General features: G+C 42.0%; 1 protein-coding gene across 1 annotated transcript in view; it reads right to left on the bottom strand.

The window, feature by feature from the left end:
• Positions 1-518: 518 nt before the first annotated feature.
• Positions 519-18,742, bottom strand: part of LOC140185435 (uncharacterized) — a 34,979-nt gene continuing 16,755 nt past the window's right edge. Inside the window, exon 4 of the mRNA XM_072238774.1 lies at positions 519-1,488. Coding sequence (XP_072094875.1) covers positions 1,066-1,488 — 423 coding nt within the window. The 3' untranslated portion in view covers positions 519-1,065. The remainder of the gene's footprint in view (positions 1,489-18,742) is intronic.

The following is an 18,742-nucleotide window of genomic DNA, read 5'->3' as shown; positions in this document are numbered from 1 at the left end:
TGTTAGGGCTAGAAACTGAACAAGATAAATACCTCCTGTACTTAATAAAGTGGCCACTGAGTGTATGTTATATATAGAAGCTGTCCATGAGCCTGGTGGGACGTGCTTTCAGGCTTTTGTATCTTTTGTCTGATGGGAAAGAGGCAAAGAGAGACTTTCCACAGTAGATTATGTTATATGCTTTACCGAGGCAGCAAGAAGTCTGTTAAGTTGGGGGGTTATATGGGAGGCAGGGTTTAAGGGTCAACACAACATTGTGGGCCGAAGGGCCTGTACTGTGCTGTACTATTCTATGTTCTATGTTCTACGTAAGTAAAGACAGACCCTGTAGAATTTGCTATCGAAGTGGTAACAGCTGAAGCAATGTCTTACGTTATGGGTGGTGAGGTGCTGAGTAGAAATACAAAGATACACATTGTGTTTTGAAGAATGTCGAATGTTGCTTAATCCTACAAAATAGTGATACATTTGCTTCTCTGAAGCCAGTTTATCCCTTAAATATAACAGAACAAAGCTGAAAATTGGCCAACCGTTTTATTCATTTAATGTAAAACACAGAGCACAGAGATTAATGGTTTTCCAGTTCACCAAAAGTTGTTGCTATAAAGAGTTATCAATATAAAGAGATTGCTTCAAGAGTTTTATTTCAAAGAGCAGTGTAAGATTTTGTACACCTGATCTTTCCATGAGACTCTGTAGATACAATTATTTGCTAGATTTGTTTGAATCCACTCCGGACAATACTCATGATCTAATGACCTGTTTTCCAGATTTCAGCAGACCCTTAAATTGTCACTAAAAAGCCATTTTTCACATGTAAATGCAGCGGATTGGCTGATTTAAAAAGCAGAGTTACCAAGGATTTAATCCATTTCTTTTACACACTGATGCATACATAATTACCTAACCAACGTAATCAATTTATGTTACCCTCTGACGCATACATGAATTCCATTAAAAAAATAGCAGCTTCTTCCCTCTCTTACCCTAAGATGGATTGTGATTTGTAGAGATCCCACTATCCTCATCATACCCAAGCTTACTATCATCCCATCCTTCTTAACACTACTCCATTGTTCCGAAGCATTCAGGGAACTCCCATTGGCCTTGGTCACAAACAGGACAAATTTGCTGAGTAACTTTTATTCTTTTGGGATCCCAGATACAATCCTCCTCCAGACCACTTAGCACCATCCCACAGTCCGGAGGACACCAAGCAGTGTCATAGCCATGCTGATGCCATGTTTTCTGGAGTGGATGCCCCTGGTAATCTATTTTTTTTACCTTTCCCACATTGACTAGCACCTCAAGCACAACCTTTTGACTTATAGGCAGTTCCAGTGGGTATCTGCTGGCTTTCCTGAGGTCCCTACTAACATATACTCCAGGACCAAACATGCCACCTTTGGATCGACGGAAACCATTTTTTAAGATTAATCTTGCATTTTTAGCACTGGTTCCATGGTACATCACATATTGCCTTCCATCCTCTGGTGCCCTGTAGCTTTCGAGACATGGTGGATAAAAATTAGGTCCATCCTCTTCAGCCCAGGTAAAATCGGAATTATATGCCATGGCAGTGAGTTGAAGTTCGAAATGTGCCTTTTGACAAAAATAAAAGAAAACAAATGTGAAAAGAGATATCTTAATTCTGTCCTAATCGTTACGTGAAATCTGATTATCTATCCCTCGTGTTCTTGAACATGCTGGTGAATTAGTCAAATGAATGCTGGGTAAAACATCCAGACAATTACTCAACCTGCTTCTTAAATATGGAAAAGCTATTCAATGCACCATGATATTGCCCTGACAAATATGCAAAGGAAATTAATATATCCTTTAACTTGTACTTTGTGCTGTAGATTTTAAAACATTAGTATTGGTTTATTATTGTCACATGTACCAAGAAACAGTGAAAATCTGGTCTCGCACACTCTTCAAACAGATCAAATTGTTGCAAAGTGCATTGAGGTAGAACAGTGACAATGCAGAATAAAATGTAAAGGCTACAGAGAAAATGCAGTGCAGTGCAATAGAGTGCAAGATCATTCAAGAAGTCCTGTCAAAAGTCTGATAACAGTGAGATAGAGCCTTCCGTGTCCTTTTCCTGAGTAAAGGGTGTTTGAAAAACTAGTGTAACTTTGTGATAACAGAAGTGAAGTTACTTCTGGAATAATGGACGCAAAATTTGCTTATCTTTCAATACAATGAATTAACCTTGACACTCCAGCCATATAATTCATTTGCCAATAGTTCAAACTTGGTACATTTCATCAATGTTTCTATCCCTTTTAAAGGCAAATGCCTTAAATATTGTACAAGATTCAATAACTAGTCATACCAAGCAGTCATAAAAGCAGCATAAAATACTGAAAGTATTCAACAGGTCAGATGACACCCGTGGAGTGGGAAAAGCTGAATTAACTTAATAGGTTAATGTCTTACATCAGAACTCCCCACTCTGGATACATAATGTAAAAATTGAAATTAATGAATGAGCTACTGGGCCTGAGGTCCAAGTGTACACAGACAGAAGAAAGGCTGATATTCTAACGAAAACCGAGGTGGAAATTATAAAGAATTCTAAGAAATGATCTTCCATGGAAGAGGATAGGGAAAGCATATCCTGGCTTTGTCCTGTAACAGTTTCAATTGCTAATCAATCAACATGGTGCAGAGGGTATGAAAACACCCTGCCATGGCTTTGGTGGGCAGGACGTTGTTCTCATTTTTTCCTGAGAACACAGAGTTTCAGCATAATCCTCAATGAGTGAATGAACTCTGTAAAAAGTTGTTTCAGTGAGTGAGTTCAAAACTTCAAGTCCAGGAAGTAATTACACTAAAATTATTCACAAGTTGAGTGTTTCTTGTATTTTCTGTACTAGCAATATTGAAGTCTACCTTATTATCTTTGATTACATCAGGTTCCCCTTGCTCAAGGCAAAACTTGATTTCTACTCACCTTTTTTCTACGATTAAAATTATTAAAGAGAGGAAATATTTAACAATAGATGTTGTAAAGGAAATCCAAATTCAATTCTTGTCAGCTTGCAATAACAGGAAGCACATTTACAAACGTGCAGATCTATTTGCCGGCCATTCTGAGCAACTTATTAAGAGAAGCTGGTAAATGAAGACTTCAATTTTCTTAAAGCAGTTCTATATCTCCAGAGAAATGGCATAACAGATTTAAAGATGATATCCCCAAGAGAAATATTTTGCTTTTGTTTTTATGCTTCTACTCCGTCTGATAAATTGCACTCATTCCTCAATCATACTTTATTTTATTGTACCCTTGTCATGACACTGTTCTGAAGTTTGAACAAAGAAGTGTCATTTCTATACAGAAATTGACCAGTTGTATGGCAATATTGATCCAATAGAAAATTGGTGCACTTCTGAATCCCATTATTTGCATATTTAAGTACCAATCGTAATACATATTTCAGGTGTTAACCAATTAAATCAATGTATTAAAGGCCAATATTACTTGAGAATTGAGAATTAGTAAGATAACTGTCCAATAGTCAGTGTTTCTCTAGAAACCCTCGTTTGCATCTTTATCTTCTCTTGGTATGCTCGGTGACCTTGGTTCCCAGGCTTGAGCAAAAAGGCTGTATGTGAGTTGGGCTTTCAAGGGCCATGTTCAGCCTGGGTGACTGCACCACGTCTGTACACCATTTCTGTCAGCTTATCATCTTTACTGTTGTCTTAGTGAGCTTTCACACAGAGGAAGACGTACAAAGTGGCTGTGCTCTGTTTGGTGAGCACTACACTCTAACCCTTATGTTGCTGTAATTTCTACAATCCTTGTGAAGAAGAGTGAACTGCATGGTACAGAAACTGTACTGCGGCAGACAGGAAGGCTCCACAATGGGTAGTCAAAACTGCCCAACGCATCACTGACACTAGCCAACCCACCGTCAAAAACCTAGATACAGAAAAGTGTCAGAAAAAGGACCAGTAACATCATGAAGGATCCCACCCACCCTGCTCCTGGACTCCTTGTCCCACTCCCATCAGGGAGGAGGCTACATAGCATCCACACCAGGACCACCAGACTCAAAAACAGTTACTTCCCCCAACCAGTAAGGCTGATCAACACTTCCACCCACTAGCCTACTTGTCCACAACCTCCACCATCACGACTTTATCATTTCCTGTCAGCCACCTATGTACAGACATCCCTGTACCTAGTGTCACTTTATGGATATATCAATCTATATATACACTCTATCTTATGTATTTATATTTACTGTGTTTTTTTAAGTATTGTGTTCTTTTTCTTAGTGCGTTTTTATATGCTGCATCAGATCCGGAGTAACAGTTATTTTGTTCACCATTACACTTGTGTACTGGAAACGACATTAAACACCTGGTCAGCTTATCATCTTTACTGTTGTCTTAGCGAGCTTTCACACAGAGAAAGCCATACAGAATGTCTGTGCTCTGTTCGATTAGCACACCACTTTAACCCTTATGTTGCTGTAATTGCTACAATCCTTGTGAAGAAGAGTGAACACTATCTAATATGCAAAGTGGGTTTAAACCATTAAATTAAACCAATAGCACTACAATATCAACATGATCTAGAGGGAATTTAACCAGCAATAGCCCTTCCCAAGTGCATAATCTTGACAGTAATGCAAATAGTCCCACACAGCTTGTTCATAGTCCTACATTTCATTCATTTCAAATAAATGTTCAATTCCCTTCTAGAATGTCTGCTTCAGTCCAATGACAACAGTTCAATGTATAGAAATGTTCCCCTCTTCTCACTGATTCCATCACTACGTGTTGTTTGGATTATAGACACAAATGAATGGTAAGAAATCATTTTGAAACTCACCTCTCCGCTCAGGAAGTAACTCTGCAGTAAGCCTGAGCAACATCGGGGTTTTAGTTTGAACTTTTTTTGGTTTCACTTTCACTTCTACTGAAGTAGCTTGACAACTTCAGATTTCAAGTTTAAACATCTCAAAACAAGACCAACCCTTTGATTGATACAACTGAAATTAGAATTTTAAAAATATATCCATATTAGTCATAACTTATTCATGACAGATAAGAGAATAGAATCACAAAGTTAAATAGCAACTGATCCATGCCAATCAAGTAGCTATCTAAGCTATTCCTATTTGCCTATTTCTCCTTCTTGGGCCCTTAGCTCCCAGTGGAGCACTGCCATTGTTGGCCTCTTGTCTCCATCTTCCAAAGTTGATGGTATGGTTGGAGTTCATCAATGTTTCGGTAATCCATTGTATCCACTATCAGGGGATTGGCCTATACACCCTCACCAGAGCCCTGTTGGATGGCCTTACGAATTCCACCTCTCATGACGGGGATGTAGGGTTGAACTTCGAGAGGCCCTATTTGTCCATATCTCTCTAACCCTTTCCTATCCATGTACCTGTATAAATGTGTGATTTGAAATTATTTGTAATTCATAAATCGATCTGCACAATGGTTTTTCATTGCACTTTAATACAATATCTTCAAGAATTCAGGCACTTTCAAGAAAGTATTTTCTGAATTGGAGTCACAGTTGCATTGAAGGGTGCTTTACAGATGTCTTGCAATGAAGTTGAGCAGCATCTGGTCTTTATTCTAAACTTTTTAAGGTTTCAGTTTCATTTTTCCTGAAATAAAACAACTTCAGGGAAATTGAAATGAAACCTTAAAAATTTTAGAATAAAGACCAGATGTTGCTCAACTTCATTGCAAGACATCTGTAAAACACCATTTTACAACTTCAGGTTTCAAGTTTAAACACAATGTTCATTGTTGCTTTAAAGGTCAGAATTGGTATGGACCTGGTGAGCCAAAGAGCCCAACTCTGTATAACTCAGTTATACTCCTGCTAATCCTGATGACGTTTCCTCAAATGTTCTGAAGCCCTACATTCAATCTGAGAAGCTCTCTGTGGCAGTGAAGTAATACTTGAATTTTACAAAGCATCCAGAGAACGTTTCTTCAAATAGAACTAAAAACTAAGAAACATAAAACTTTGACATAAAACGGCAGGTCAATGCCTGGGTCTCAAAGCACTGGAGAGATCTATAAAACCTCTGGAACACAATGCCTGAGATAGAACATAATGCCCTAGAAGGTGGTGGAGGCAGGTTCTTAACATTTAAGAAGAATCTGGACACTTGAATCAACAAGGCATAGGGGGCTATGATTCAAGCAAGGTTAAAACATTGGGAGCAGTATGAATGGGTACATGATGGTTGGCATGGATACAGTAGGCTGACTGGCCTATTTCTCTGCTGTATGAGTCAACAGTTCTATGACACCCAGATCCTTTATTGAATGTCCCTTGCTCTGTATCATAGACATAAGCATTGAGAGGTTCTGGCTGAATGCATGAAGTATACACAATGCATGACCACACAAATTCATGCTTGCAATGTCTCCAATCATCTCACAATCAGATTTATTATCACTTAGCCCAGTACAGGTATTGATTATAACCTAAGTTTCAATGACAGACTCTGCCATCTTCATCAGGGATGATACCTAGTCATGTCTAGTCTGGTGGTATTTATACCCTTATAGTCCATTCATCCTAATTGGTTAGTCCTCATCCAATTAGGTTTCTGCTCTCCCACCTTGCTTACAATCGAATTCCAGTTCTTACTTATACTGAGACCTTCGCCTTTGTTAAAATTTTTTTCCTCTAGTTTTATTTCAATGGCTTCCTTTACCCGACAGTCCCAAAAGCCATTGGTGCAGCACAGTATTTTAGTGCTATCGAAGTCATTCCTATGGCCATTGTGAATGCAATGTTAAGCAACCATCGGTTTCTCCAGGTAACCCAAACAATTCCACTGCTGTGCTCCTTGATGCAGGTTTCCACCGTGCGTCCCATCTGGCTGATATACGCTGCTTCCTTATAGGTTTGCGGAAGGTATTAATCCGCTGTTTCTTCAGGATCCTGGCGATCCTTCCAGAACCTGTAGAAGTATAGGGAAGACAGGCAATAGCAATGGGTTCCTCCTCATTGTTAAGTTTCCTGGTTTTTCTCTCAGCGCTTTTAAGGACCCAATTGATTTTCTTTGTCTTGTAGCCCTTCTGTAGGAACAGCATGTGTAATCGTCTTATTTCCTCATGGAGACTCTCTGGGTGTTGCAAGGAATCGGCAAACCCAAACGCAGGACACTGGCACAGAGATAGAGTTAGGATGCAGACGAGAGCGTGAGCGTGGCTGGAGCGGAACGGCAAACAGGAGCGTGAACAGAAAAGCAGGAGGCAGGCAAAAATTATCTTGACACAGGGCGTAGCTGGAGCTGGACGGCAAACAGGAGACAGGCGGCAGGCAAAACTTATCTTGACACGGAGCGTTGCTGGAGCTAAAGGGCAAATGGAAAGGCAAGCAACAGGCAATACTTATCTTGACACGGAGCGTTGCTGAGCTGAACGGCCAATGGAAAGGCAAAAGGCAGGCAGTACTTATCTTGACACGGAGAGACAGAGTTACACAGATGAGCCTCGGTCATCATCATCAGCATCAGGTGCCGTGCCCAGTTTGAGCTTTGACTGCCATGGCCCACACACTCCTGTTTCGGGTCGAGTGGATCAATTCATTGGTACTCATTTCCAGTTCTCTGGCTGCTGTCTCCATCATCATTTGTCTTTGTCTTCCTCTTGCTTTCTTCCCTTCAATCTTTCCCATAGTTACCGTGCATTCTAACTCCTCTTTCCTAATCATATGTCCAATAAAGTTGCGTTGTATGTTCATGATCTCATACATTATTTCTCTTTTTACTTCGGTACTTAAGTAAAACTTAGAATACACAATTCTAAGTGCCGGGAACGTGAATTACCACACTGGCTGAAACAACGATCTGGCGATGAGTGGATACAAAGCCGGGGTATTTATGCTGCAGGTTTAGATGAGAATCAGGTGTGCCGCAATCGAAGGGAATTAGAAGAATATGGGGAATTAACGGTCGTGACCGTGACACTGGGTGCAAAATAGTTTTCGCACGGTTAATCAAAGTAGAAAGAACCGCTCTACGTTGGAAGGCGTGACGGTGGCTGTTATTGTACAAGTCCATGTGAGTGAGTTTCCGATTGATGCCATGCTCGAGGCTACCGTCCGATTTCCGTCGTATTAGAATGTCCAGGAACATTTGTCTCCATCTCCATCATGAACTGAATGTTTGGATGTATGCTTCAGATGGTTGTGAAACTGTTGGAGTGCCTGGAGTCCATGGGGCTACACTACGAAGGTGTCATTGTCGTATCTGAAAAAGCATTTGGGGTATAAGGGTGATGAACTCATCCCTCTCCTCAAAGTCCCTCATGTAGAAATTAGCAATAGCTGGCAACAAGGGCAATCCCATGGCCAATCCGTCTGCTTGTTCATAAGAAGAAATACCAGATCAATATATACATGACCACACTCAACAGTTACTTGTACATTGTGTTTTATAGGATTGCTTTTATATTTATAATTATTGGTTTTTATTCATATTGTGTACCTTATGATGTATCAAATCCTACTACGGAAGAAAGACAATGAATAATCTTGAGTCTCTTTTGCAGCAACATAGCTTTTCTAGCTCACTGCATTTAAATGTTTAATGAAGATAAAGGATCGCCTGAACTTACTGAAGGGTAGAGCAGGCGAGACTAGCTGCAGCAGCAACTCTCTGCATTATGTAGGCTCTTTTATTGATTTTGATTTATTATAAAGATATAGTGTAAAGTTTTTGTTTGCATACTATCCAGTCATAATTACAATGAAGTAGTGAAAAGAAAACAATGTAGAGTTTCGCACTACAAGAAAGTGCGGGTAGACAAATAAAGTGAAAGGGTCACAACAAGGTAGATTGAGAGATCATGTCTTCATCTTTTACCTCACAAAAAAACAATTCTAGAGTCTGATAATGGTGTTTAATAATGATGTCTTCATAGACAGAGTATCCAACACTGAAGTCAGCCATCCTCAGACCCTCCAGGAGAGACACTGAGTAAGACTATGTCAACTAGAAGGAGTCAGGTGTAGAACCTCTGTATCAGATCATAGCACAGTAAACTTAGTTTCTAATGTCACGCTTAAACTCACAGCCTAAAAGTCACTTTTCTTTTTCTTTTCAAAAATCATTTTTATTTTTCTTTTGTTCTGAGGTTTCATTCCTTAATTGGCTGAAGTCAAAGACCATTTACAACCTAACTTTTATTTCAGTCTTGTGGAAGTTGAATCCGGATAAAGTCACTGAGAGACTGTATAAGTGCAAACTCTTTATTCCAAGCGCCCAGGGCCTGACGAGGGGTCTCGGCCCGAAACGTCGATTGTACCTCTTCCTAGAGATGCTGCCTGGCCTGCTGCATTCACCAGCGTTTTTTATGTGTGTTGCTTGAAATTCCAGCATCTGCAGATTTCTTCACGTTTACGTACTTTATCAGTCCTTTAGTGGTTTATCATTAATTGACATGGTCAGAAAACACTGCATTAATGACATGCAGCAACAAGTGAATTGAACTCTGATAAAGGGAATTTCCATGGGTGAAGTTGTGTGAGAACTGGCAAAGTCTGTTAAAACATGTCATATCACATACCACATACCAAAATGCCCAAAGAGCAAATAATCTTTCTTAACAGGAAAGCTAGTGTAATGGTAACATTAAAGACCTGGATTGTTGATCTGGAGCTATAATTTCATATTTCACCATGACTACAGAGGAAGTTAAATTCAAGCAGTTAAGTAAATCTGCAACTCAGAAGTTGGTGTCAGTATTAGAGGCTATGAAATGACATGATTGTTGCAAAAACCTATCAAATTAATCAATGGTCTTTCTGAGGATCACTAGTGAACTCAAGTGCAGGAATCAAGGAGACTTCGGCAATTCAAACCAAACTAAAGATTGATGACAGAAATTAGGTAGAAAACCTAACGAGAGCTCAGACAATAAATAGAAATCATTGACGATACACAGAAGAACTTTGTCTGAGTTTCACCCGACAAGGAACCACAACGACCCAATAGAGAGATGATGGCATGCCCCACCTCCACGCCCCCCACCCAAAATACACCCTGAAGCATGTAGGAATTCCGGACATTGAAAATAACATGCTAATTGAAAGTCTGTGCATTCACTAGGGATCAGGAAAGCGAAAAGGGCCTACACGGGCAAAATACATGGACACTTCTGTGACACAGGTGACACCAGACGGGTGTGGCAGGGAATTAAAGCTCTGACAGACTACAAGTTCAGGCAGAAAACTGATGACAGTGACGCCTCTCTACCAGACAGGCTTAACAATTTCTTTGCCCGCTTCGAAGCATCAAACACTACAGCAAGGGGGAGAGCCAGTCCCTTTTTACCATCTGACCAGCCAGCTCCAATCATTGATCCAGAGCAAACATGGAGGACCCTTGCCAGGGTAAACCCACGGAAAGCGGGAGGTCCCGACAACATCCCTGGACGTGTGCTCAAGGAATGTGCTGATGTATTAGCAGATGTCCTGACAGACATTTTCAACATCTCCCTTAGTCAAGCTATTGTCCCCAGATGCTTCAAAACCTCCACAATCATCCCTGTAGCAAAGAAATCAGTTGTAGCCTGTCTGAATGATTACCATCCTGTTGCCCTGACCCCCATAGTGATGAAATGTTTTGAACGGCTTGTCAAGCCTCATATCACAGCCAGCCTCCCCTCATCGCTGGATCCTCTACAGTTTGCTTATCGTCCAAATCGCTCTACGGAGGAGGCAATATCCACCACACTGCACACAGTTCTCTCTCACTTGGGCAACAAAGGCACTTATGCCAGAATCCTGTACATTGATCTCAGTTCAGCGTTCAATACCATCATCCCGCAGAGACTAGTGGAGAAACTGTCGCTGCTTGGCCTTAGCACTGCCATGTGTCGCTGGATTCTGGATTTCTGGTCAGAGAGACCACAGTCAGTCCATGTTGGCAGGAACATCTCTGACTCCATCACACTGAGCACTGGATCCCCACAAGGCTGTGTGCTTAGCCCATTGCTGTTTACACTGCTAACACATGACTGTGCAGCCAGATTCAAGGAGAACCTGATCATTAAATTTGCTGATGATACCACAGTGGTGGGGTTCATCAGCAAAAATGATGAAACTATGTACAGGGAGGAGGTCAAACACCTAGAGAGCTGGTACAGGGATAACAACTTGATGCTTAATGTCACCAAAACCAAGGAGATGATCGTCGATTTCAGATGGTCTCAGCCTGAGCACACACCCCTCAGCAACAGTGGCTCCACAGTGGAGAGAGTGGAAAACATCAAGTTCCTTGGGGTGCAGATCTCGGACAATCTCACCTGGTCCAGGAACGCCACTGGGATTGTGAAACGGGCCCAGCAGAGATTGCACTTTCTGAGGAAGCTTCAACAAGCATCACTCCCCACTAACATCTTAACCACACTCTGCAGAGGCGTGGTTGAGAGTGTGCTGACCTTTTGCATCACAACCTGGTACTCCAGCTGCAGTGCTGTCGACAAAAAAGCCTTGCAGAGGGTGGTTAGGGGAGCAGAGAAGGTTATTGGGGTCTCCCTACCTTCTGTCCAAGACCTCTTTCAGAGTCGATGCCTCCAGAAGACACGGTACATCATTAAAGACCCCTCACACCCTCTCCATGAACTGTTTGTTCTTGTGCCATCAGGCAAACGTTACAGGAGCATCAAAACTAAAACCACAAGGCTACTAAACAGCTTCCTCCCACAGTCAGTCAGACTGCTAAATAGCTGCTCCACCTGTCTCTGCTTTGGACACTTTTAACTTGCACTGGACACTTATAACTGATATGTGGCTGTTGTGTTTTACTATTTATTGTTATGTTTATTATTTAGTGTTGTGTTTGTTATGTTATGATTGCACTGCCCCTGAGAAATGCTGTCTCATTCTGCCCTGCAGAGCTGATGTATGGTTAGAGTGACAATAAAGTTTTTTGAATCTTTTGAATCTTTGAATCTTGAATAAAAGTGATAAATACAAAGAGAGCTTAACAATCCCCATGATCCCAAATGAGACATCTGCAACCCAAAGTGAAAACCCAGAGTGAGTCCAAAGGCAAACAATTAGACATAAAAGGTAAACAATCCAAGGACAAAACATACACACAAAGTGACACCAAGAAAATCAGTCCACATACTAACTGACGAAAAAATAATTTTGTGACGTTCTTCAAAGAAGGAGATCTACCATCCTAACCCACTCTGGGATATATGTGACTCTAACCCTGCACTTGCCTCTTACCACCTCTTCTTCGGGTGTAATTGGGGTTGTCATGAAATGGTGGCTTTGATGGTGCCAACAACATCTTCTACAGTACTGAACAAAAGTAACACTGAGAAAAGTAGGACTGTTGCAACCAGGCATAGAAACACTGCATCAGTTCTCTGAAGAGTTATCAAAGAAGTGGTAGGCATGTGACCTCCCTCCCTGAGTTAGGTGCAATAGTGCATTATTATTGTCAGCATACACTCAGCAACCACTTTGTCAGGCACCTCCTGCAACTGAGTGTATGTTCATGGTCTTCTGCTGTAGCCCATCCACTTCAAGGTTCGACATGTTGTGCATTCAGGGATGCTGTTGTAACGTGTGATTATTTGAGTTGCTGGCACCTTCCTGTCAGCTTGAACCAGTCTGCCTGTGCTCCTCTAACCTCTCTCATTAACAAGGTATTTTTTGCCCACAGAACTGACGCTCACTGGATTTTTTTTTGTTTTGTTTTTTCACACAATTCTCTGTAAACTTTAAGACTGTGTGCATGAAAATCTCGGGAGACCAGCAGTTTCTGAGATACCCAAACCACTGAGTCTGGCACCAGCAATTATTTATGGTCTAAGTGGCTTAGATCAGATTTCTTTCCTCCATTCTGACGTTTGGTCAGAACAACAACTGAACCTCTTGACCATGTCTGCGTGCTTTTGTGCATTGAGTTGCTGCCTCATGATTAGCTGATTAGATATATTTGCATTAGCAAGCAGATATACATGTGTACCTAATAAAGGGCCGTTGAGTATAATAATTTTCTATGAAGAAAGCAGTTCTTCACAGTTCTGGGAATGTCAGGAAATGTAGTTGTACAAATTTAAGAAATCTCCTTCATTGCCTTCTAGTGACTTACCTGGGACTAGCTGCACTAGGGATGACTTACCTGGGACTAGCTGCAGTAGCCGGATCTCTGGCACTGAGTCTGGCTCTGCAGTGCAGAAGGGAGGGGGGAAAAGAGGAGAGTGGTAGTGATAGGGGACTCGATAGTTAGAGGTGCAGATAGGAGGTTCTGTGGTTGTGACAGAGAATCCAGGATGGTTTTTTGCCTCCCAGGTGCCAGGGTCAAGGATGTCTCTGATCGATTGCATGACATTCTGAAGTGGGAGGATGACCAGCCAGATGTCGTGGTGCACATCAGTACCAATGACATAGCAAGGAAGAGTGAGGAGGTCCTGGACAGTGAGTATAGAGAGCTTGGTAGGAAGTTGAAAAGCAGGACCTCGAGGGTGGTAATTTCAGGATTGCTACCTGTGCTACGTGCCAGTGAGGGTAGGAATAGGATGCTCTGGAGCAGGAACAAGTGGCTGAGGAACTGGTGTAGGCGGCAGGGTTTCAGATTTCAGGATCATTGGGACCTCTTCTGGGGCAGGTGGGACCTGTACAAGAGAGACGGGTTACACTTGAACCATAGGGGGACCAATATCCTTTCAGGGAGGTTTGTTAGTGCTATTGGGGAGGCTTTAAACTAGATTTGCAGGGGGATGGGAACCAGAGTGCCAGAGCTGACAGTGTGGCTGGGGTGAAAATAAATGATGTTGAAAGTTTAAGCAAATCCACTGATAGAAAGGTTGTGAGTGGTGGTAAAAATCTTCTGAGGTGTATATATTTCAATGCTAGGAGTATTGAGGGGAAGGCGGATGAGTTGAGGGCGTGGATTGACACGTGGAATTATGATGTTATAGCAATTAGTGAAACTTGGCTACAGGAGGGGCAGGACTGGCAGCTTAATATCCCAGGGTTCCGATGTTTCAGATGTGATCGAGGCAGAGGAATGAAAGGTGGGGGAGTAGCATTGCTTTTTAGGGAAAATATTACAGCAGTGCTCAGGCAGGACAGATTAGAGGGCTTGTCTACTGAGTCCTTATGGGTGGAGCTGAGAAACAGGAAAGGTATGGCCACATTAGTGGGATTGTATTACAGACCACCCAATAGTCAACGAGACTTGGAAGAGCAAATCTGCAGAGAGATAGCAGGCAACTGCAGGAAACATAAAGTTGTGGTGGTAGGGGATTTTAATTTTCCATACATTGATTGGGACTCCCATACTGTTAGGGGTCTAGATGGTTTAGAGTTTGTAAAATGTGTTCAGGAAAGTTTTCTAAATCAATATATAGAGGGACCAACTAGAGGGGATGCAATATTGGATCTCCTGTTAGGAAACGAATTAGGGCAAGTGACAGAAGTCTGTGTAGGGGAGCACTTTGGTTCCAGTGATCATAACACCATTAGTTTCAATTTGATCATGGACAAGGATAGATCTGGTCCTAGGGTTGAGGTTCTGAACTGGAAGAAGGCCAAATTTGAAGAAATGAGAAAGGATCTAAAAAGCGTGGATTGGGACAGGTTGTTCTCTGGCAAAGATGTGATTGGTAGGTGGAAAGCCTTCAAAGGGGAAATTTTGAGAGTGCAGAGTTTGTATGTTCCTGTCAGGATTAAATGCAAATTGAATAGGAATAAGGAACCTTGGTTCTCAAGGAATATTGCAACTCTGATAAAGAAGAAGAGGGAGTTGTATGAAATGTATAGGAAACAGGGAGTAAGTCAGGTGCTTGAGGAGTATAAGAAGTGCAAGAAAATACTTAAGAAAGAAATCAGGAGGGCTAAAAGAAGACATGAGGTTGCCTTGGCAGTCAAAGTGAAGGATAATCCAACGAGCTTTTACAAGTATATTAAGAGCAAAAGGGTTGTAAGGGATAAAATTGGTCCTCTTGAAGATCAGAGTGGTCGGCTATATGCGGAACCAAAGGAAATGGGGATCTTAAATAGGTTTTTTGTGTCTGTATTTACTAAGGAAACTGGGATGAAGTCTATGGAATTGAGGGAATCAAGTAGTGAGATCATGGAAACTGTACAGATTGAAAAGGAGGAGGTGCTTGCTGTCTTGAGGAAAATTAAAGTGGATAAATCCCCGGGACCTGACAGAGTGTTCCCTCGGACCTTGAAGGAGACTAGTGTTGAAATTGCGGGGGCCCTGGCAGAAATATTTAAAATGTCGCTGTCTATGGGCGAAGTGCCGGAGGATTGGGGAGTGGCTCATGTTGTTACGTTGTTTAAAAAAGGGTCGAAAAGTAATCCGGGAAATTATAGGCCAGTGAGTTTAACGTCAGTAGTAGGTAAGTTATTGGAGGGAGTACTAAGAGACAGAATCTACAAGCATTTGGATAGACAGGGACTTATTAGGGAGAGTCAACATGGCTTTGTGCATGGTAGGTCATGTTTGACCAATCTATTGGAGTTTTTCGAGGAGGTTACCAGGAAAGTGGATGAAGGGAAGGCAGTGGATATTGTCTACATGGACTTCAGTAAGGCCTTTGACAGGGTCCCACATGGGAGGTTAGTTAGGAAAATTCAGTCGCTAGGTATACATGGAGAGGTAGTAAATTGGATTAGACATTGGCTCGATGGAAGAAGCCAGAGAGTGGTGGTAGAGAATTGCTTCTCTGAGTGGAGGCCTGTGACTAGTGGTGTGCCACAGGGATCAGTGCTGGGTCCATTGTTATTTGTCATCTATATCAATGATCTGGATGATAATGTGGTAAATTGGATCAGCAAGTTTGCTGATGATACAAAGCTTGGAGGTGTAGTAGACAGTGAGGAAGGTTTTCAGAGCCTGCAGAGGGACTTGGACCAGCTGGAAAAATGGGCTGAAAAATGGCAGATGGAGCTTAATACTGACAAGTGTGAGGTATTGCACGTTGGAAGGACAAACCAACGTAGAACATACAGGGTTAATGGTAAGGCACTGAGGAGTGCAGTGGAACAGAGGGATCTGGGAATACAGATACAAAATTCCCTAAAAGTGTTGTCACAGGTAAACAGGGTCGTAAAGAGAGCTTTTGATACATTGGCCTTTATTAATCGAAGTATTGAGTATAAGAGCTGGAATGTTATGATGAGATTGTATAAGGCATTGGTGAGGCCAAATCTGGAGTATTGTGTTCAGTTTTGGTCACCAAATTACAGGAAGGATATAAATAAGGTTGAAAGAGTGCAGAGAAGGTTTACAAGGATGTTGCCGGAACTTGAGAAACTCAGTTACAGAGAAAGGTTGAATAGGTTAGGACTTTATTCCCTGGAGCGTAGAAGAATGAGGGGAGATTTGATAGAGGTATATAGAATTATGATGGGTATAGATAGAGTGAATGCAAGCAGGCTTTTTCCACTGAGGCAAGGGGAGAAAAAAACCAGAGGACATGGGTTAAGGGTGAGGGGGGAAAAGTTTAAAGGGAATATTAGGGGGGGGCTTCTTCACACAGAGAGTGGTGGGAGTATGGAATGAGCTGCCAGACGAGGTGGTAAATGCAGGTTCTTTTTTAACACTTAAGAATAAATTGGACAGATACATGGATGGGAGGTGTATGGAGGGATATGGTCCGTGTGCAGGTCAGTGGGACTAAGCAGAAAATAGTTCGGCACAGCCAAGAAGAGCCAAAAGGCCTGTTTCTGTGCTGTAGTTTCTATGGTTCCTAGTGATAATCTTCTCAACCTTGAGTGAACATTTGCATCAATAATTACCTAACCTCAGCTGAGATGGGTCAGCAGGGCAAAGATTTGGTAATGTCACCAAAGACTCTAACAAATTTCTACAGATATATCGTGGAGAACATTCTGATTGGTTGCATCACCGTCTGGTACAGAGGGGCCTCTGCACAGGATCGGATAAAGCTACAGAGGGTTGTAAGTTCAGCCAGCTCTATCATGGACACTAGCCTCCCCACCATCAAGGACACCTTCAAACGGTGATGCCTCAAAAAGGCTGCATCCAACATTAAGGATCCCCATCACCCAGCACTGTGAATGTACAGTATAGACTGCACAGGACATCTACTTTTCTCATTATGACCATCAGGGAGGAGGTACAGGAGCCTATAGGCACACATTCAATGTTTTAGGAATAACTCCTTCCCCTCTGCCATCAGGTTTCTGAATGGAAAATGAGGCAAACTATGAAAACTACCTCACCACTTTTGCTCTCTTTTTACTCTACTTACTCATATTAAACTTTAATATACATTTTATTGTCATTTATAATCTTCTTTATGTATTGTACTGCACTGCTACCGCAAAACAATGTCACAACATATGTAGTGATAACAAACCTGATTTTGCTTCTAATTCTGAAAAGTCTGCAGCTGACCTTGGCACAAAAGGCATAGAAGTTTGAAGAAAATTAGATAAAGCATCATTGCAGCGGGGCTCAAGATTTTGGTGAGTTGGGGCTTTGATATTTTGGAGTATCTGGGAGGGTATGAATGCACACCTTGTGCTACATGCTGAGCTTTTGGTCTTGTCTGGCAGGAAGTTGTTCAGAGGCTGAGAAGAGAGGGCTGCAGGAGAGTAGCACACTGAGAAGTGGGTGTCACGGTAGCATAGTGGTTAGCCTGCTGCTATTACCACTCACGGAATCGGAGTTCTGAGTTCAATTCTGGCATCCTTCTTCATCACCGACTCAGCCTGGAGGTTAACCTTTAGGGTATCCTGCACAAGGACTTCCAAATCCCTTTGCATCTCTGCATTTTGAATTCTCTCCCCATCTAAATAATACTCTGCCCATTTATTTCTTCCACCGAAGGGCATGACCATATACTTTCCAACATTGTATTTCATTTGCCACTTCTTTGCCCATTCCCCTAAACTATCTAAGTCTTTCTGCAGGCTCTCTGTTTCCTGAACACTACCTGCTCCTCTACCTATCTTTGTATCATCAGCAAATTTAGCCACAAATCCATTAATCCCTTAGTCCAAAACGTTGACATACATCGTAAAAAGCAGCGGTCCCAACATTGACCCCTGTGGAACTGCACTGGTAACCGGCAGCCAGCCAGAATAGGATCCCTTTATTCCCACTCTCTGTTTTCTGCTGATCAGCCAATGCTCCACCCATGCTAGTAACTTCCCTGTAATTCCACGGGGTCTTATCTTGCTAAGTAGCCTCATGTGTGGCACCTTGTCAAAGGCCTTCAAAAAATCCAAGTGCAGCACATCTACTGCATCTCCTTTGTCTACACTGCTTGTAATTTCCTCAAAAAATTGCAGTAGGTTAGTCAGGCAGGATTTTCCTTTCAGGAAACCATGCTGGCTTTGGCCTATCTTGTCATGTGCCTCCAGGTACTCCATAATCTCATCCCTAACAATCGATTCCAACAATTTCCCAACCACTGACGTCAGGCTAACAGGTCTTTAGTTTTCCTTTCTGCTGCCTCCCACCCTTCTTAAGTAGCAGAGTAACATTTACAATTTTCCAGTCATCGGGTACAATGCCAGAATCTACCGATTCTTGAAAGATCATTGTTAATGCCTCCGCAATCTCTCCAGCTACTTCCTTCAGAACCCGAGGGTGCATTCCATCAGGTCCAGGAGATCTATCCAACCTCAGACCATTAAGCTTCCTGAGCACCTTCTCAGTCGTAATTTTCACTGCACATACTTCACTTCCCTGACAACCTTGAATGTCCAGTGTACTGCAGTTGTCTTCCACTG

Source organism: Mobula birostris, chromosome 20, assembly GCF_030028105.1.
Source record: "Mobula birostris isolate sMobBir1 chromosome 20, sMobBir1.hap1, whole genome shotgun sequence".
Classification (NCBI taxonomy): Eukaryota; Metazoa; Chordata; class Chondrichthyes; order Myliobatiformes; family Myliobatidae; genus Mobula; species Mobula birostris.
The sequence above is the reverse complement of the archived record's forward strand: the minus strand, read 5'-3'. Positions and strand labels throughout refer to the sequence as shown.